General features: G+C 43.7%; 1 protein-coding gene across 1 annotated transcript in view; it reads right to left on the bottom strand.

The window, feature by feature from the left end:
* Positions 1-1,725: 1,725 nt before the first annotated feature.
* tead1a (TEA domain family member 1a) overlaps positions 1,726-21,586 on the bottom strand; it is a 34,381-nt gene continuing 14,520 nt past the window's right edge. Inside the window, exons 2-12 of the mRNA XM_035157570.2 lie at positions 20,549-21,004; positions 14,422-14,486; positions 13,008-13,070; positions 11,234-11,365; positions 10,945-10,994; positions 10,390-10,451; positions 9,074-9,201; positions 7,838-8,011; positions 6,872-7,012; positions 6,015-6,167; positions 1,726-5,882 (exon numbers count right to left, since the gene is read on the bottom strand). Coding sequence (XP_035013461.2) covers positions 5,769-5,882; positions 6,015-6,167; positions 6,872-7,012; positions 7,838-8,011; positions 9,074-9,201; positions 10,390-10,451; positions 10,945-10,994; positions 11,234-11,365; positions 13,008-13,070; positions 14,422-14,486; positions 20,549-20,753 — 1,287 coding nt within the window. The 5' untranslated portion in view covers positions 20,754-21,004 and the 3' untranslated portion in view covers positions 1,726-5,768. The remainder of the gene's footprint in view (positions 5,883-6,014; positions 6,168-6,871; positions 7,013-7,837; positions 8,012-9,073; positions 9,202-10,389; positions 10,452-10,944; positions 10,995-11,233; positions 11,366-13,007; positions 13,071-14,421; positions 14,487-20,548; positions 21,005-21,586) is intronic.

The following is a 21,586-nucleotide window of genomic DNA, read 5'->3' on the forward strand; positions in this document are numbered from 1 at the left end:
CAGATGGATTGAGCGTGAAAGCAGAAGGAAAATCCGTCTATTACACCCGCAGAGTTCTGATCTCACACAGAGTCTGAGTCCATAATCTGCTCTTTCACCACCGAATATCAAACTCATAAAGGGATTTGTTCGTTTATTTATTTATCTATCTGCATTAAGAGTGCTTTGTTGTTGTTGTGTGTGTGTGTGTGTGTGTGTGTGTGTGTGTGTGTGTGTGTGTGTGTGTGTGTGTGACATTAATGGAGTTCATCCCCCAGCAGCCACCATTAGTGCATTTGTGTTCTGTAACCTCAGCTCAGTGATGCACAAAACCACGTTTGTTGGTCAAATAACTGCTCTGAAAAACATCTGGGAAGACACACTAATGCCTGTGTGTGTGTGTGTGTGTGTGTGTGTGTGTGTGTGTGTGTGTGTGTGCGTGCTGCTCTGAGTAATACTGTATGTTTGTGTCTGCACACACACACAGAGAGAGAGAGAGAGAGAGAGAGAGAGAGAGCGTGGCGTGCAGCAGATCTGGATAAAGAGGATCAGTCCGTCAGTGTCTGGGATGTGAGATAACACCGAATGTTGTTTTTTTTTTCCTATCTTTGATCTCATTTCCTGTGATGTCATCATTTCCGTGTGACCCACAGTTAAAGGTTAAAGGTTCGAAAGAAAGAACGACAACACAAACACAGAATATGGCTTCGATCGCTTATCGTTGATTTGAAATAGATTTAAAATAGAGTTAATTTAATTTGACTCTTTAGGAATTAAAACATAAAATGTGAATTAAATTGACACAGAGGTGAAATAATTCCTTTCTCCTAATAACCACTGAATATCAGGGATGTTAATTTGAATAATTACATGAAAACTATGTTTTGTTGATGATTGGTGAATAGATGGGTGGATTCTTGGGAGTATGGCTCCCCCTGGTGTTCACACAACATACTGCACGGTTGTAGCCACATTAATCTTTATTTACCTCATTTATACAAAATGATTTTAGAAGTTTTCAGTCTGTTTCTCTCGGTGGAAACAAGATGAAGGATTCCTGATCCACTGGGAAGTTTCCAAAAGGATTTGTTTGAAGATGCGTAATCTCCTCGACCGGGTTTTCATCCCTGTTTGTTTGTTTTTCAGGATTATGCAAAAACTACAGATTCCCATGAAACTTGGTGGGAGGATGTTTATGGGTTAGGGAAGAACCCAGTGAAGTTTAATGAGGATCTGGACATTCTTTAATATTGTAAGATATTTTATGTTTTTAAAAAATGTACGTTGAATAATTCATGGATCTTAATTTGAAAAAATCCGCCAAATTAAGGAAAGTGGTAGTTATGAGTTTGGATTTAATGAGGCTTTTGGGTCTTGGTGCAGGTTCGAGCTCCACTGAGCCACATTCCAGTTTGTTGATTTGTTTGTCAGCAGAATTCAACAAAAACTTTTATCTCCTTCTTGTTGATTTCTTCGACTATAATTCATAAATCTTGATGAAAGAAATCGGACATATTTAGGGGAGTGACATGAGTGAAAATCTGATTTAAATGTGGTTTAGATTTGGTTGTACAATAATACATTTTGACAAAAATCTGGACAAACAAAGTGGATCCAAGAATTTCATTTATTACTTTCTTGGAATATCACGTCCTTGGTGAATTCTCTTGTAGAGATTCACTGACTGAATGCTTGTGATGCACCTTCGTTCCCCGAGGACCACCGAGTGAAGACAAACGCCCGGAGCACAGTTTGGAACTGACCATTTATTTAAACTGAATAGCATATGCGTACAAAGTCTCTACAAAGCTAGAAAATATCTAACATACTTTTAGCCATGAGGGGAGAAAAGAAACGTTACAAAGCAAAGATCAGACCCTGTGCGGAACCAACGGACACACATCACTAGCTTCTGGATTTCTCCTAAATGTTCTCTGTTCTTCGCAAAATAGGATAAACATTAGAATATCAAAGATATACACAACATCTGTAATAAACGTTATTGTCACCTTTATACAAAGCACCTTATCAAAAACCCTCAGTGCACACACACGCACGCACACGCACACGCACACACACACACACACACGTGTTGCACGTGCACCGGAGTGGAAAGATTCAAGGCCATTTTTGGAATTGATTACAGACAGAATTCCTGTGCCACGCGAGGTTCGGAAAAAGAAGATAAATATCCAACTTGCACGTACGAGAAAACGTTGACAAACACGGACGACGATGATTCAGAAACTCGGCGGGTTTGAAACCTTCTGAGCGACTTCCAGGCGAAACGTTGACGCTGCTTCCTGTGGGACTTTTGTTTCAGCAGATTCTCTAGTTGACGTTTAACAGAAAAGTCCTAAAGTTGAGCTTATCACAGTTTCCAGTGGCCTTCTCGCAGGGTTCCTTCACTCTGACCATTACAACGTGTCCATGTTCATTAAAGGAGACATATTCAGCGTCTTATTTTTTCATTTGTGTTACGACTGTAAAAGGTTTTCATCTCCTCAGACTGTCCATCGCTGCTGCTCCTCTTTTCAGCCTCTGTCTCAAACACCTGGTTTGAGCTCCTGTCTCTTTAAGGCCCCGAGGACAAACTGAAAAAGCCTCATATGTCTCCTTCAATGAAGAAATTAACCTAATTCCATTCATTGTAGTTTAGTTGTTTTAATTTAGTTTGTTTTACTTCTTTACAGTTTCACAGCTCAGGAGCTGCGGCTGCTTCTCGTCCGGTTTCGTAGACGTTTCTCTTTTTTTTTTGGCAGAAGCTTGTAAGTTACTCTGACTTGTAATAAATCGACTTGTCTTTGGTAAGCAGGTGGTAAATGATATCCAAACAGAGGCTCGTTATTGCAGACGCAGCCGCTCCGAGGCCGCGCGTTAGATTCCCACGTACGTGCTACGTGCGACAAACAGGAAACCGCTGCGGGCGTGAGACGAGACTCTGGGAAAGCTGAAGGCCGGAGGAAATTGAAAAAAAGGTTTTTTTTCGGATGTTTTGCTGAAACACAGAGAGACGCTCACACGGGTCTTCAGACAAATAGAGTGAAACTAAAGCGAGTTGGGACGATGGCAGGTCGGAATAGTTTTAGGCACAAAGGTAGAAAGTCCTCGGAGTCAGATGTGAGTCTTCACTCGTGAAGACCAAGTGTTCGACAGCTGGTCGCTCGGACTGAACATGGCTCGTTTCAAATGGTTCAACAACGTGTTCCTGGATGTTTGGACACAGAAAGAATCACAACATCTGTCTCTTCACTGTTCATTCATCACCATAACACATGGAAACATCTGGGCCTCATTCGTTAAGACGCAAACATACATTTCTTTTTATCTTCAGTTTACAAATGAGATGTTGGAAAGTTATTCCTTTGAGTTTAAATAAGTTACGTTTTCCTTCGAGCAGATGATTTATCTATGGAACAGTTGCATTTAATGAATGAGGCTCCGTCACGTACGAACTTTTTCAACATGAATCACGTAGGAAAACGTCAACAGCTTAAATGTCGTGAACAGGAACGTGTCTCAGTGACGTTCAGATGGTTTCGGACGGCGACAGCATGTGATTTCCCAAAACTACGTGATTCTGTATATTCACTGAAATCTTCTTCTACCCGACGTCTACAACAACAAATCATCAGGAGTAAGAAACGTGTTTCCAACCGAAGGCACTGACACCTGCTACGCTTCCACCTACAGGGTTTTTGGTTTGTGTTTCATAAATTACTTTTATGCTGACGTGGCGTCGTGGACAAGGAGGAAACCAGTCCTCCGCTGATTAAAGGGAACCGTGTCCTTAAAAACAATAAAGTCCTCCAGAGCGGGAATCGAACACTGGACGAGTCCCGACGTGGAAAACAGGACAACCTTCGATTTAAATATGGACGTAACAACATTTCAGTCTCCAACACCTGCGTCAGTGTGACTGTACATAAAGATGGACGACATGACTTGATCACCCCCTGGTGGCTGCCTGGAGTACAGGTCAAAAAAAAACCTGCCTCCTCGATGTTAGCAGACGGGACGTGGACGAAATCACACACTGGATACAAAGATGGACGACAAGACGACTCCCAGCAAGTGAAGCCAAAGCGTTGCTGGTTTGTTTCCATCGCCCCCTGGTGGCTGGCTACATCCTCCAGGTTAGCAGATGGGGCATGGACCAAATTCCAAAGGTCAAAGTTCATGTCAAATAAATGTTTCTCAAAAGATGTTTTCTGTCATTTTCATTGGTTCTTATCAGACAGATTCCATGTTCATGAGACTGACTCGTGATTGGTCGAGGGCGCTCATCCCCTCGCTGCCACTCCACAATCAGACGCCGGCTCCACGTGACGTCACAGACAGAAGACGGCAGCGTTCACGTCCCGGGTTTGAGCCGCTTCAGCTTCTTGTTAGCACAACAGGAGGAAGTAGAGACGCGTTGTCCATCTTCAGTTACAGCCCGTGTTGTGTTAAAGCTCGAGTTTCGCTGGTAGAAGAATTCTGAACGAAGTTAAATTTGAGGATCAGAGGTTTATTTTAACCGAACGTTTCCTCCAACACCAGGAAGGACGTTAGAGTCACAGTGTTTTTTTCAAATGGACCGAACACATTTTTACTCAAAGTTATAATCCTCAAAAAAACGTCTTTGGCTCAGATAGCGTATGTGATCCAATGTTAACGTAATAATTTATATATAACTGTAGAGATGTACTAAGTGAGTGCTGACGCTAACACACGTTTTCCTACTTGAGGAAAGAGAAGGTCACAGGAAACACGATGCATTCGTCGCCATCCGCTAAATCGACCGGGACGGAAATCTTGAGGATTATAACTCCAACAGGGTCTTGACTCATTTATTCATTTACTTATTTTATTCATCTCTCGTCGCCTGTTGCACAAATACCTGATTTTTTTTTCAATTTTCACTTATATTTCACTTCTTATTGACATAAATTTTTTTAGATAGTGATCCTGGATTTAAAATATAGTCTCTATGCTACTATCGATACACACTCTACCCAAAGGTTAGAAGTTCTTCTTGTTTTTGTTTTTTGTTTTTAAAGAAAAACATACAAAAGGTAGAAATTAGATTTTCTTTTCTTTGGGAGAAAAAAAACTCTTTTTTTTTTTTCAGTTTTGTGCAAGAACGCAGCTTCACACGACTCGCGGTGGTTTCAGCCTCTGAACCGTGACCACGTGTTCGTATCGGTGATTCACAGGGTCTGACCTTCAGTGGGCGTCGAGACTCGGGCTGATAACACACACTTATTCCACAGGAGGGCGGGAAATTAGAGTTTTTCCTTTCCCCCCCCCTCTCTCTCTCACAGGACAGAAACACAAATCTGCTGAGTGAGAGAGAGAGAGAGAGCGAGGGGGGGGGAGAGAGAGCGAGAGAGAGTGTGGTCGGGAACCAATTAGCAGGAGACGTGACATCTCCTGGTGAAATCTGAGTCAGGATGTTCTTGAAAAAAAAAATTATAAAAAAAAAACCCCAGGTCGATTTGAATGCGTTTCCATGGCTGCACTGTCACCATGCTTTGTTTCCACTCAGCTAACGAGCGTCTAATATCCCGGTCCGAGTTAATATCTTGTGTGAAGATGCTCCTGTTGGGGGACGATTCTGCAGCAAAGATGATAATTAAGAAAACCATCCCTTTGTCCGGATTCTCCCAGAAGCCTCAGTGAGCGTGCAGCCATTTGAAGTCGAAGGCTGAGAGACGCCGTTAACCGCCCAAACAAAGGCCGTATGTGTGTGTCTGTGTGTGTGTGTGTGTGTGTGTCTGTGTGTCTCCTCTGTGTCTGTAAGTGTGTTATTCCTTGACGAGTCGATAGATGTGGTGCTGTGCTCCGTGTTCATTGTTGGACACCTCGAACACACACGCCATACACAGCAAGGTCTCCTGAGTGTCTCTGTTGCTCACCACCTGCACCACACACACACACACACACACACACACACACACACACACACACACACAGAGAGAAAAGAACAAAGTCAGCCGTTGTAAGTGCGTCTGCGTTCCCCTGCAGTGCGACACAGTGTGCGAGGTCCTCACCAGCAGAATAGTGAAGTTCTCCAACACACTGTTCATCATGTATTTCTCCGGCAGGTGCTTGAGCTTGTGGATGAAGTTGATCATGTATTCACACATGGGCGAGCGACTGATTCTGTAGACGAAGCGTCCGTTCTCAAACCTGGCGTACTCCGTCTGAGGGGGGGAGAGAGAGAGAGAGAGAGAGAGAGAGAGAGAGAGAGAGCGAGAGCGAGAGAGAGAGAGAGAGAGAGAGAGAGAGAGAGAGAGAGAGAGAGAGAGAGAGAGAGAGAGAGAGAGAGAGAGCACAAAGCATTATGGGAACAATCCGGGACAAAAAGACAAATTTCAACCTTTATTTTAAATTCCCTTTATTATTATTATGATATATGATATAATATAATCAAAATATATTATTATATATTATAACATATATACTATAATCAGCAGGTAGTGACAAGGAGACAACCACGTTAAGATGGAAACAAGGTAGTGTTCAAATTAACTAAATATATAAAGAGCTGTGTCACGTGAGAAAACTTCTCTGACAATAAAAATAAAGTAAAATAAAAGGTGAAAAGAAAACGATCACATGAAAGCAAGTCTATAAAAATGGGTTAAAAGAAGGTATTTAAAAGAACATTAATAATATACTGATTATTATACTCATTATTTTAAATATCGTATTGACATTTAAAAAATATTTAGTGTTATGTCTCAAGTTCCTTTGTTCCGTGGTGGCTGCCAGAATTTAATTTAATATCACTTTCTTGGAGAAAAGGCCTTTATGAGTAAATTAAATATCGTCTTGTTTGATTTCAGTGATAAAATGAAAACTTCCTGTCTCAACCCTGCATCATCGTGAGAAGCAGCGTCCTCACCTCCACCTTCTCCACCACCTGCTTGCCGAAGGAGCAGACCTTGGTGGAGCAGGTGATGGTCATGTTCTCCGAGCTCTCGTACTGGCTGCTGACGCCGTAGAACGCCGCAGGGTCGTCCTGCACGCTGTAATTCAGGTCCGCCTGGAAAACAGGGACCAGAGCTTTGTGATTAACGATAGAAGCTGGAAGAGATTATTAGAAATAATCAATAATCCATCACAGGAACAACATGACAACATGAGCACAGGCAAGGTTATCCAGCAGCACCCTCTGCTGGAAGCTCGGTCACATTACACGTGTTGCATCAACAGGTGGAGGCTGAATAATTCTTATTAAACTAATATAACTGGTATATAAGTGTTTTGTTTACAAATGAGAACAAAACCTCATCTGTCGCCTTCACTGGGGCAAAGAAATAATAATCCAGAGTGACATCAGCTGCTGTTTGTGTCGTAAACTGTATAAACTGAGACGCCTGTGATCTGCAGCGACACGTCAAATCACAGCGTCGGCAGAACGCTGAGGGGAAAAGGAACAGATACACGTGGGATGTGATCTGGATCTCTGAAAGTCCTTTGGTGTTCCGCAGCACCAACACACACACACACACACACACACACACACACACACACACACACACACACACACAGGTGGAGACGGGGGAGGAGGCAGGAGGTGAGCAGGTGTTCAAACAACGCGACGGTGCTTTCATCAACCCACCACCTCCACATCCCAGGTGGAAAGACATGAAAACACACACACACACACACACACACACACACACACACACACACACACACACACACACACACACACACACACACACACACACACACACCTGTAAGTGCAGACAAAGACGAGGCTCTGGGTGGAAAAACACAGGTACAGTACAACTCCACTCGTTCCCTGTATTTCTTTCTCATCACTGTCGGTGTAGAACAGAATGAAAAGCGTTTCTCTTCTCACCCAGAACTTGATCAGGTAGAACGAGTTCTGCGGCCCCTTGCTGAACAGCTCCTTCAGGCCGCCCTTCTTCTCGGGGAACTTGTCGTAGATCTGCCTGATGTCCACGCACTCCAGCAGCGGGTCGCTGTAGGTCGGGCTGCTCTGGCTGATCTGGACAAACAGGTGCTTGTTGTACTGGAGGAAGAGGAAGAGGAAGAGGAAGAGGAAGAGGAAGAGGAAGAAGAGGAGGATGAGTTCAGAGGCGGAGAAGACTTTAAGGTTCAATCTTCTCATCTCACGTTTGGGAAGAAAACAAGTGACAATCAAAAGAACAGAAATTCCATTCAATAATACTTTTCAATATCAAAACTGTGATTTCGAAGGGTTAAGAAGTTACAGTATTTAATATGGAGTCACTTCATATATCTATATATAATATTGTTGTAGTATTTTATAAAATATGAACAAAATTTGTGATTGTATCTGTAAAAATCTAACTGAAGCAGCTACGATGTAAAATCAAACTAAAAACTTTGTTGGACGCTGCTTTAGTTAATTTATTTAATTGAACAAACCAAAAATTTGCTTCATATTTTTTTTTAAATAATTACAATATATATTTGATAAAATAATTAGATCAATTTGACTGTAAAATTACTCACAAAATCACAATTTTGACATTAAAAACAAAAGTTGCTGAGCCCTGAACATGAATCTAATTCCTGTAGCTTTGAACGTCACATGTTTATTTGCCTTCCTGCCGACAATTAAACCAAATATACAGTAAATGTATATAAGAGTTCAAATGCTAATTGAAGCTTCATAGCAATGAAACATTATTTTCCTGCTTCATGTGATTCCACATGTGATGAAACGTCGGCTTTTATATCGTTGGACAAACACTTTGTTTTCTAAACTAGAAGCAACAAGATGAATGTCAGCTGTCCGTTGGTCCGAGGCAGAGAAATGACGGAGAGAGCCGAGTGTGTCAGGAAGACGGATCGACTGAGCAGACGCAGAGATAGAGCTTCACAAAGGTTAGTCACACACACACACACAGGGACACACACAGGGACACACACACACGGACACAGACACACAAACACACACACACAGGCCTTTAACGCTGTTCTCTGCTGCAGGTTATCTGTCATCTTGCTTTATAGGACAACAGGGATTGTTTACTGTGTGTGCGTGTGTGCGTGCGTGTGTGTGTGTGTGTCTGTCTGTGTGTGTCTGTGTGTGTGTGTGACTCACGGCCTCTTGGTCCCTCTGTGTCTCCAGGAAAGATGAAAACTCCACCAGTCGTAGTTTGGTGGTGCCGATGGAGCGACCCTGCCACGCCGGCTCTCTGTGTGTTTGGGCTGTAGCGGGGGGCTCGTAGGCTAGAGGACACACACACACACACACACAGACACACACAGACACACACACACAGACACACACACACACAGTTAAACCTGGCTTCACCAATGCTGGAATTATTCTCTGCTGCTAATGTGCAGAATTTCACACCCGTCGAGCGGAGGTGAGGTTAATGGGAGCAGATGTGACAGAGTGGGAACAGACTCAAAACTCATCGGCTCCGTTTACAGAAGCCTCCTCTCGTCGTTTAGCTTCCAGCTTCTGTTTCTAACGTCTGGTTTGAGTTCGATTTTTCCAGCCCTGACGTCAATAAGTCAACAATGAAACATCAACAATGGAGGGAAGTCAAGGGACAAGTTCAATTCCCACATCGTAGTATTTGTCCGTTGTGTTTGTGTTGTAGTAAGCGATGTGGTCATGTGGCCAGATGTGGTGACGGAAAACCACTGTGACGCTAACAGCTAGTCAGGGTAGCCAGATGAGAAATGATGGAAGTAACACAGGCTTAAAACAGTACAAAAATCACCCCCCCCCGTGTCGGAGAGTGAAATTATCGGATAATTATCGTACATCTGGCTGCAGCTAGTTTAGCACGTAAATCACAGAGGAGGCTAATAACCAGCAGCTAACAACAACGGCCACCTTCCCATCAAATAAAGATATTATTCACTGTTTTTAGGGTCACAGATTTAGCATTAAATCTAAATAATTGCCCCAATATCTCAACTTAAAATTCAGTAGAGCAGTGGTTCCCATATCAGACGTTGGGTTTGATGATCTGCAGAAAGCAACAAGCATATTTTAGCTTTAATGCAGAAGACTGGGGGGGATAATGAAGGTCATGAGTCTCTGGCTCCTTTATTCTGTGGATCTGGGGCTGAAAGGTTTTAGTTTCTCTAACTTCTGCCCTTAGAGAACACAAATTTAACGCTGTAGCAGAAATATACAATCTGACAATTCTTAATAATTCATCTTAATGTCTGTCCAACTTCTCTGAGTCAGAGCTTTATTCACCACAGGGGACGTAAGAAAAGTCAAGACTCCTCACTCTCTGTCTTTCTGACCTCTTCACAAGACAAACCTCCAAACACACTGGAGATGTCTGGCGCCAGGACGGAGTCAAAACCCTCCCTGTAGAGCGACAGCGGCCTAAGTGCCGGGGGAGTGGGCGGCATGTCCGCTGCACAGACAGCAGACAATCCTCTCACCTGTGATGGTGGTGGTCCCTGCTGTCTGCACGTTGTAGGCCTGCTGAGAGAACGGCTTGATGCTGGAGGGGGGACAGGGACAAACGGGGGAGAAGTGAACAGGCTGAAAGCAGAAGAGACACAGTCACATTGTCCCCACGTCGTTCAGGGAGGAATTCTGTGTCTTGTATGAACAGGAGCAGGAGCACGAAGGTCAAGAGCATCTGGGAGTTCAGTAAGAGCTGCTTCATCCCCTCATCATCATCATCATCATCATCATCATCATCATCATCATCATCATCCTCTTCATCATCATCATCACATGGTCGTGTAACAGCGATGCAAGACACGTCCATCTTTATATACACCAAATGTTAAGATGATGACGATAACGAGATAATGCGAATAAAATCTAAATCCACCTACTCCATTTTTATATATATTGATATATATAAATAAATAAATATATATATCCACATAAATATATATATATATATATTTATTTAACCATAAGCTGTGACACATTTAAAACTGAAAGTCAGTAACACAGTCATGAGGGTGTTTGAGGTGACTCACTCTTCTGTGGCGGAGCTGGACTGTCCCCCAGGAATCATCCCCTGCCACAGCTGAGAACACACACAGACACACACACACACACACACACACACACACACACACACACACACACACACACAATGAATACACTGAAGCGAGGCTGCAAACCTTGAAGCTCTCTAGTTTGTAAAGAAAAATGTCATTAATCATGTCATTGTGTTTCCTGTATTATATATTATATATTATATATTATATATTATATATTATATATTATATATTATATATTTTCTATCCACAGTGTTGTTGTTACCTGTGCGTTGCCGGGGAAGCTGGCTCGTACTATTCCAGGCAGCAGTTTGCTGTGGATGGCGGTGGCGGAGACGATCTGGGCCGAGGACATGGAGGAGATGCTCTGCAGAGCTTTGTCCTTGGCGCCCTGGTCCTGCACGTGGACACAAAACACCATCGTCATCATCGTCATCATCATCATCATCATCATCATCATCATTATTGTCCTGCTCTTACAGACGAACACAGGGAGACGTGAGAAGCAGGACATTCTTGAAATAACTGGAATTATTGAAACTAATGAATCTAAAATGCAGCAGACAATCAAAGCTCGAGGGGAAAACTCTGAATTGTCAAGTCATTTTCTGACCGACTGTCGTCTCCTGCTGTTTTAGGATTTCACAGATTTACATTAACAGTAAAATATGGAGCAGCTCACGTTAAACAAGTTCTTAGAAATTAGAATAATTTACAAGAAGAACATCATCTGTATTGAAGAAGACTTGAAACTAGAGATTTACACATAAAGTGTTTACCGACGTTCTAAGTAGACAAGGATGCTGAAAGTGGGGGTGCTGGGGGGGCTGCAGCACCCCCCATTGGCAAGGGGCTGTAACTGCAAGGCTAAAAATTGACTAAACATGTAAATTAAAAAAAATTAAAAAAGATTACAGAGCAGTAGGCTTAATATTTAGTTTTTTTAAGAGATTTGATTAAAATCTTGAATATTCACAGTATTTCCTGTCTCATGCACGGATGTAGAACGTGATTGGACCGTGGGTTAGATCTGTCTCAGGCTGTTAAAACAGTGACTTTCAGCCGAGTCACACTGACCTGTTGACTTGTGCTGTGACGTCTGAACTCGTCAGGAGCGTGAAAGCAGCGAACAGCTGATTGAAACAGAATTACAGCCTCTGCAATAGCTGGAGATTCATTCTAATTGGCAGCTTCACTCAAGTTAATTAGGGCTGAAAGAAAACCTCTGCTCCCGGGGGGGGACGTGGTAACGTTATCAAGTTGGATTTTAACACTAAACACCAGGAACCATGTGGGTTGGACAGCTTCCTGCCCCCCCCCCCCTGACATGACAGACCTGTGGTAATGTGGTGTTTATGGTAAATATACATGTGTAGGTATATAATCCATTTAAAACTCCTTTTTACCTTTATGTTTTCACCCCCGTTCATTTGTTCATTTGTTTGTCTGTTGCTATGGTTGAGAGCAAAATGACACAAAACACTGCTCAACAGATGGGAGGACGTGGAATCACTCAGGGAAGCAGCCGTTACACTTTAATAGAGATTTGGATCTGGGGGGGCGGATCCACAAATGTATTTTTTCACTTTCTTTAACATTGTGAGATGTTTTTTTTACATTTTCACCAGGAAATAAATCCTGGATATTGATGAAATCAGACATTCAGGACACTGACATGTGTAATTTGCTGCAGCCTGATTGAATTTATTCGTTTGCAGGACATTTTGAAGAGGATTTGGATTAAACATGCGGATCTAGGATTGTTTTTCCACTTTTATTTAACGTGAGATAGAGCGTTAGCGGAGAGACGGCTTGTCCGAGCTCCCTTCTGGTTTCGATAATTGACTATAAAAGGATTATATTTTTCTTTTCATCAACAAATCCCACGAAAAGACTGAAAATTATCGTGTTAATTAGTTCTAATCCTCACTGATCTGATGTGTTTGTTACTAAAACACTGGAAATGTAAAAAAACACCGGAAAATAAATAACCAACTAAAATAAAAATAAAAAATTGATCTGATTATAACACCTTTTACCTTTAGTTTGGACTGAAACTCCCTGGATTTTCTTCTCGCTAAGACCTGGATGTGACTGGATACCTGGAGGAGAGGAAGAGGAAGAGGAAGAGCGCCAATTAAAAAGAGAGGAGAGAAAGGAGACAGGAAAAGAAGGGGAGATGAAGGAGGAGAGGAGAGGAGAGAAAGAGGGTAAGAGAAGGGGGAGTTGGAGGGTAGAGACGAGAGGAGGAAGGACTAAACAGTGAGTTGCCATGGTTATGAAAAGACTGTTGCCACACTGGAAGGGCGCGCGCGCACACACACACACACACACACACACACACACACACACACACACACACACACACACACACACACACACACTCCCCTGACAACAGTGAATAGAACCATCTATGTTCATCTTTGGAGAGAAGACACCTGGGAACACAGGCCAAGAACTGAGATATTAAGATCAACACACTGTGAAACTACACGTGATGTTAAATCACCTCAACATATTTATATCTTCTGCTCTTCAGCGATGTCGTTAAATCTTAGAAATAGGAAATAGAAGATATTCTAGTAATAGTAATATTCTATTCTCTGTATGTCTCATGGAATCATTAACCATAACTTGTGTTTTACATTTCTACTTTGTTAAGTGAAAGAACAACACAAGAGAAATGTCTTAGATAGATATATTATATTATATTATAATCATATATCATGATCATTTTAATGTTATCTCATTGGTTGATCATTTAAGATCATTGTCTCCTTGACTCGTTGCCTTCACCAAGAGGTTGTGTGTTCACGCCTGTTTGTCTGACTGTCGGCAAGATTACACAAAAACCACCAGGCGGATTTCCACAGAACAAACAGACGCTACAGGTTCAGGGAAGAACCCATAAAATTTTACAGTGTGAGATAAAACACAGTTTCATTAATTCCTCATGGGATAATTCATGAATCTTGATTTTTAGACTGATATCTGTGATTGTGTGCTTCTATCTTGATTGGAGCTGAACTCTACTGAGAAACATTCCAGTTCCTCAGCAAGATTATTCAAAAACTACCCCCAAAAAAATATCCTGATTTGGATTAATGTGCTGATCCGGGATTACATCTTTTCACTTTCTTTAACATGGCGAGAGAGAGCGTCGGCGTTGGCACAGGAAGCGTCTTTCAGTTCCGATAATCGACGGTTCATTAGTTAAAGGACTTTTCATGAAAAGACCCGAACGCACACGTTAGTTCTCAGTTTCTTTTCAGATAAAACAGGTCACAACAGTTCAGCGTTGTAGTTTTTAACGTTACTGAAACTGTAAAAGCCAAACGGCTCTACTTTAATCACTTAAAAAGTTTCTTCTGATTTCATGTTGTCTTTCTTTGACCAAACTGGACCAGGGATCATTTCCTTTTTGTGATTCAAAGCACACGTTGGTTTTCTTACCTGTTTCCTCGTCCGCGTCTTGCCTGTTCGCAGTTTGATGTATCTGGCTATCAGCTCGTTTCGGCCTGGAGGAGAAAAGACACAGGGACGTGTTGATGAAAACATTCTGCACGTTGCTTTCTCTCTCAACACACACACACACACACACACACACACTCTCTCTCACACACACACACACACAAACACACACGTGAACACTCATTTGGACGATCTTTCTTTCTCACAAACCATCACAAGCAGAAATCATATGACCCCGACAAACAACTTAGTGCCTGATTTAGTGCTGTTGACCCAGCGACCTTGTGACGATACCCCTGTTGAGCCCACTACTCACGTGCACACACACACACACACACACACACACACACACACACACACACACACACGCACACACGCACACACACACACGCACACACACACACACGGAAATCACACACGCCATGGCCCTGAATACACATGACCCAACAATACAGGCATTCATGCAGACTGGCTGTCCCCTGATTAAAGGAACCAGCAGGCCAGCTGTACCCATGCTTACGTGTGTGTGTGTGTGTGTGTGTGTGTGTGTGTGTGTGTGTGTGTGTGTGTGTGTGTGTATGCACCCATGCACCCATGCACACTCACACTACACACACTTACAATGCTGAATAATTCAACCCATTCAATAGGGAGCACAGCAGACTCAGCATGACCTGGCTAGTATAGATTAGTCGGCGGGAGGAAGACGGGGAGAGAAAAGAGAAGCAGAAAACCTCAGTGTTACATCCAGAGAACCTGTTACAGAGACGAGGCTTTGTTCGGTTGCGTGTGTGTGTGTCTGTGTGTATCCAACGCCGCACAAAACACAGATTAGTTAACAGATTAACGGAGCCGCTCTGCAGAGGCCTCTTAAGAACGACCCGGGTCCGGACTCCGGAGTCGCAAACATTCAAAGACGGTTTTGAATAATCACGTGAAATCAAATGAGAAGTTATTTTTTTTTCCACAGTTCTGTGGCTTCGGTTTGCTTCGGGTTTCGTCTTTTCTGTTGCGACCAAGTGGAAAAGCAGAGTGAGGCCAGCTGGCCAACTGATGGTCAAGATCAGCACAAAGCCAAACCTCTACACACACTAACCACATGGCTCACAACAATAGGCCTAACTAACCAGCAGATGGTGTGTGCGTGTGTGTGTGTGTGTGTGTGTGTGTGTGTGTGTGTGTGTGTGTGTGTGTGTGTGTGTGTGTGTGTGTGTGTGTGTGTGTGTGTGTGTGGTGTGTGTGTGCTCTGACCACTCTCACTGAGATAGGGAGCTTAGAGTGATAAAATCTACAGCTCCTCATGCAGGTGTTTTCCTTCTAGCAATCAAAAGCTGCGACTGACGACAGCAACACACACACACACTCACACACACACAAGTATATACATGCATGAGTGCCAACACACACACACACACAGACACACAAACACACAGAGTGGGTCCTGGCTGCGGAGGCTGACATCTGACTCCAGAGGGGCCAGCTGGTCTTTCTAGGAGGCTTAACGGTGAATTATCATCCTTCACTAACCCTGCGGCACACATCCCTCACTCCCCCACCCACCTCTTTCTCAAAAACTCTCCAGTACACACACACACACACACACACACACACACACACACACACACCCTCCCTCCCCTCGCCCTTCCATCCATCCTCTGTTCTGGCTGTTCCCTTTTTTCCCCACCTCTGTCCCCTCTCGTAGTGAATGGGCTTCCCTTCTGCTCCCCTCCCTCTCTTTCCTCTCTTTCTCTACTTGCCCAGTGAAAGTCTTCAAGGCCAAAGTCAGATGGTCATTAACTGTGACGAACAGCCCCCCCCCGCCCCCTCTCTACCGGCTGTAGCTGCAGATATTGAGGAAAGGCGACGCTCTGGAACTACACTTATTTACATCGATTTGCTCCATTCACTCTCATGTGAGAGGATCCACACGGGACACTGTGATAAAATGAAAAAGGTGATTCAGTTTGCGGCGGACGTGCGTGTAAATTCCAAATGAGGTGACGAGACGCAGAAATTCATATGAAATGAAACTCTGTGCACGAGGCAGAGTCCATGTAGACGCCACGCTGGAAACAAATTATCATCTAATTCCTCACTTGTCATAGAGCGAGCGCTGAAACTCCGACGAGAACAAATAACCACTTAGCGAATAAGCGCTTTTGTACCGATTTTCCTTTTTTTCCTCCTCCCCGTCCTCTGGACAGAAGCCGCAGTAGTTTACCGACCGCTCGTCACACACGGTCGGTCCAGTGATTAAGAGCTTCAGCTGCTTTAAAGAACAACTCAAACCCTTTCAGAGGAAGGTCAGAGCCTCGCTGACTGTGCTCGCTAACAAGGCTGCAGTGGAGTGCCCTGCATTGTTGTGTTCCCCGGGAAGACCTCAGAGACCACGGGGGCCGAACTCTGGTCCCGCCGCCCGACCTCGGTAGCGCCGGGCGCCGGTTTGGGCCTTTAATTGTTTTCTCGGCTCTTTGTTTTTCTTTCAGGTACAGTCTGAGATCACCGCGGCTCCTGATAACCACGCAGTTAATCATTGGTTTGCCGTCATCGATTCCTTTTAAAGAATAACTGAACCCTGGGAATCTTTAGTGGAGCAGGTGGTGACGTCACCTCCGCAGTCGACCTCACAAACACTGAAGCTCTGTTCTTCAATACTCGGCTGTAACTTAACTGTACAAGTTCCCTGTCCAAGTTCGATATCTGATATCTGTTAGTTTACATTGTACACGTTTCTATTTTCTGTACTTCCTTGTGCTTATATTGTATTTTTTACTTCACGTTTCCCTTTTTGCTGCTGTAACACGCCCTGTGATCGTCCATAAGCAGTTTTTAATCTCTTCTTAGACATTTGTTCTGGTTTAATCTTTTACTTCTCTTCATTGTTTTATGTACAGCACATTAAGAAACTTGATTTGACTCTTGAAACGCCGTCGGATCGTAGACGGGAAACAAACAGAACCTGCAGCTCCGATGACGAATGTGATAAAACACCTTCACTTAGAGGAAATAAAATGATTTTCACTCGGCTGTAACGTGGGCGTGTTTCAAACAACCTGATTGAAACACGTGAATAAGACTCGTACTGAAGATGTTTGAGGGATATTTGTCGTCTGTGTCAACGCTCCAGTTCCTCCATTAACACACAGAGTAGGCTGTAGACTTCACGTCTGTTTTCAACATGTCCCTGATCCGCAGCTTAAGAGGCAGCGAAGGTTCAATACCATTTAAACTACTTTCACATTTGTCCGGTGGATCCATACGATGTGTCTGTAGGGGACAAAGCCACTGCCCATTACTTTTCTACCTCTGATGTACCTTTGCCAAGGATAATAGCTCCATTATTCACCTTTTCATTCTCTCTGCCTTTGACATGCATCCATTTATGAATCCTCCACTCTTCTCTCCTGCTAAGTTCGTCTCGGCACTTTCGAACATTTTTCCTTCTTTTATATTTCGGTCCATTTCCCCCTGTAACCAGTGGGGGGTATTTTTAGTCCCACATAAGTCCCCTTCCCATCAGGTGTCACCTCGTTCCTTTCTGTCGGACGACTCACCTGACAATCATTTTTTAAAATTAATGTGACGCCCAGGAAAAACGCAAAACTGCCTTTAATGACTGAATGGAAATAACACCGACCGACGGTGTGTGCGTACGGCGCAGGAAGCTTTGTCCAGTAGAACAAACATCACTGTGTTTGTTTAGCGAAAGAAAAAAATCCCTGTTTCCCAAAAGTCAAATAAAACTGAATGCAGGAAATAAAAAAATGTGATTTCACAACAGAAACAGAACAGAAAATAACAGACCAGACACAGCTTCATAATTGGGGCTTGGACAGATGTTTGAGTGACGGTTTAAAACCCCCTCGGTCTCGACGCCCCTCCCCTCTCGCCGTCTCTGCTCTGCCTCTGAAAACAGACACAGTCTAACGTAATTAGGGCCCCGATGATAAACATGTCAACAACCCCGGACACAGAGTCAACACGCTAAGCAAACGGCAAACCAACATGCCACAGAGGCCGAGGACAGGAAGAGACCCGCCGATCAACAGGAGTTTCAGTTTGTCAGTGTATCAGGGAGGCGGGGGTATTAGTAAATTACTGCGTACGTCTAAAAGTATGTGGCCAGTCACTGACGATCACAGATGAGGACGTGTCGGCAGATTGTTTCTATTCACCTGCAGACAAAAGCAGACGTCTTTTTTCACCGGTGGAAAAGAGGATGAACACTAATGTGTCTAAATGGAGAAGTTCAACAATTAGAAAACGGTTTGAACTCAAAAAGCGTTTGTGCAGAAATCCATCAAGGCTCCGAGGTAAAACTCCGTCGAGGGCACACGAGGAGTCGAATATTAAAAAGGTATTTAATGCTATGAAACCTAAAAGTCAGAGCAGTGAAGTAATCATGAGAGTGAACTCTGAGAGAGAGAGAGAGAGAGAGAGAGAGAGAGAAACAACAGTGAGAGAGGAGGGAGGCACAGCTGGTGGCAGCCAGAGGACCATCTGTTCATCACTTTATTAGTTCACTCCACACACACACACACACACACACACACACACACACACACACACACACACACACACACACACACACACACACACACACACACACACACACACACACTCAGGCACCTACCGCCTCTACTTCCTCTCTCTCTCTCTTTTACACGTTATATCTCCGAGTCTCCGACCGTCCACGCTCTAACCCTCAAGTCTCTCACACGCCACGGCGAACATTTCCGCAGCTCGACCAATCACACGGTGCGGAGACGTTACATTCTACCACAACGCGCAAGGTGCCAATTAGCGACTAGCGATCAAAGCGATTCGCACCCTTAACACATGGTTCCGCACTAAATGTATAAATACACTAACAAGTGTCAAAAAAGCGTCCTCGTTCTGAGTGAAAGATCAACGGCCGCTTACACTCGCACACAATCTGTGGCAAATTGAATTGATTGGATAATGTACAACCTGTGAAAACTAAGGAACTCTCTGTCGACGTTAAAACAAGGGGTTTAAAACCATTTCTAAACTTTTGATTGTTCCACATTAATAATAGTGAAAAAGGAAAACTAACACCATTGAGAATAGATTCAATCTGCATTCACTCCCGGGTCAAAGGACTCTCCAGGTTTCTATCGCCTCTGATCGGCAGGGGAGATGAAGAAGAGAAACTCCAACTCTACTGGCAATGGGAGAAAATCGCCCTTTTTTATCAGCTCTACCCAAGTTTAAAAAACGATGTTTAGTCGCCAATTTTGTTGTGAGAAAAAGGTGTCGGTGACTTCAGAGGTCGTCTGCAGAGATGGAAGAACGATCGTCTGAGCAGCTCTTCATCGATCAGGTCTTTATGGTCGAGTGGACAGACAGAAGCCATGTGACAGCCTGCTTTGAGTTTGTTAAAGAGCAATTAAAGGAGTGAGAGCATGAGGGGGGAAGGACTCTCAGGATTCTGATGACTTCAAAATCCATCTCTTTTTTGCAGAAGAGCTGTCTGGTGAGCACAAGGACCGGTTATTCACCAGGCTGCCACCATCACTGCGGTGGTGGCAGCATCGGGATATCACGGGGCTTCTCAGCAGCAGAGACGGGGAGTGCACATCACCTGAGGCCGGGGGTGACACTTCACCATTCAGCCCCACAATGACACAAAGCATTTATCCAGGACAGCACTGGACAGAACTCCCGGAGGAGCCTTTGAAAACCTCGTCTCTGCAGAGAGACGCTCACAGACACTTCCCCTTTAATCTGATTGAGAGGATCTGCCGGGATTAACAGCCCAAATCCAGGCGTTCAAAACTCGTGGAGACTCACTCGAGAAGACTCAAAGAGCCATTACAGAACTGAATTAAGGGTCTGAATACATTATCAAATGAGAGTTTTTAATAAATTCACATGTAACATTTTTAAGTGTAGATTCATTGGCAAAAATGGCAATTTCATCCATTTAAAAATCAAGTGGGCAAAAAGTTAAGGTCTGAATAGTTTCTAAAGCCACTAAGAGCTTCACCAATGAGAAAATGATTCTTTCTCTATTTTATATCATTTAAATTTATAATTTTTGGCATTTGGAGCTGAAAATGTCTTGTTTCCATTCCCAGTTACTCACCGTACATCTTTCCCTCGTCCGACAGTATAATCTTCCTCCTTCCGCAGGGCGGGTAGATGGCCAGGGCCTCCTGAAAGCTCTGCTCGATGTCGGGGCTCCAGACCCCCTCCGGGTCCCCGTCCATGGTCTTGTCCCCTCCTGAGTCACTCAGTCTGTCCATGTCCTCCCCGGGACTCTCGCTGCCGCTCCAGCTACTGCGCTCCATGATGCCAGCTAACGTTAACTAGCCAACTCGTGTACTCAGCAGTAATGCTAATGGTTTGATGCTAAGTAGGTAATGTTAAGTCAAACTAACAGCAACACTAATGGCAATCGTTGACCCCCAGCAGGAACAGCCAGCTGTGAGCTACTAGACGCAGAATGCTAACGCTAACTGCGTGATCCCAAAGTGGCCGATATCCGACTGTAGAAAACTCCACGAGTTGGTGCGATGTCCGACGGCCGGCGGCAGGAACCCTGAGATGGAAGGAAGAGAGAAAGATTTTATTGTTGGCTGAAGTTAGAACGTTTTTAACTTTTACATATTGTCGTACGTGCAAACATTCGTGACTGAAAAACAACAAACTGCAACTAGAAGCTTTAAATCGCAAATCAGTCTAGCCAATATTTACCAAAAAGAAGAAGAAGAAGAAGAAGAAGAAGAAGAAGAAGAAGAAGAGGAAGAAGAAGAAGAAGAAGTTCAGTGTATAAAGGCACGGAAACTCGGTCGGTATCTACAAAGATGTCTCAATCGCCCCCTGGTGGCTGGCTGCAGTATGTGTCATGCACTCTGCCTCCTCCATGTTAGTGGATGATGGAACATGGACCAAACTAAAAAGTCATACGCGTTAAATATGTTTTTCTCGAAGATGTTTTTGGGCATTTTCGGTCGCTCTTATCACAACTGACGTGTCCGTTATTTGATTCTATAAAAACGAGGTGAAACATCACGATTGACAGATGACGGCTCGGACGACTACCAGATGACGAATAATGTCCCGGGTGCAAGATGGCAGCGTTTCGACATTATCGTCATCCATCTTTATGTACACTCTACGG

Source organism: Hippoglossus stenolepis, chromosome 5 (genome assembly GCF_022539355.2).
Source record: "Hippoglossus stenolepis isolate QCI-W04-F060 chromosome 5, HSTE1.2, whole genome shotgun sequence".
Lineage (NCBI taxonomy): Eukaryota > Metazoa > Chordata > Actinopteri > Pleuronectiformes > Pleuronectidae > Hippoglossus > Hippoglossus stenolepis.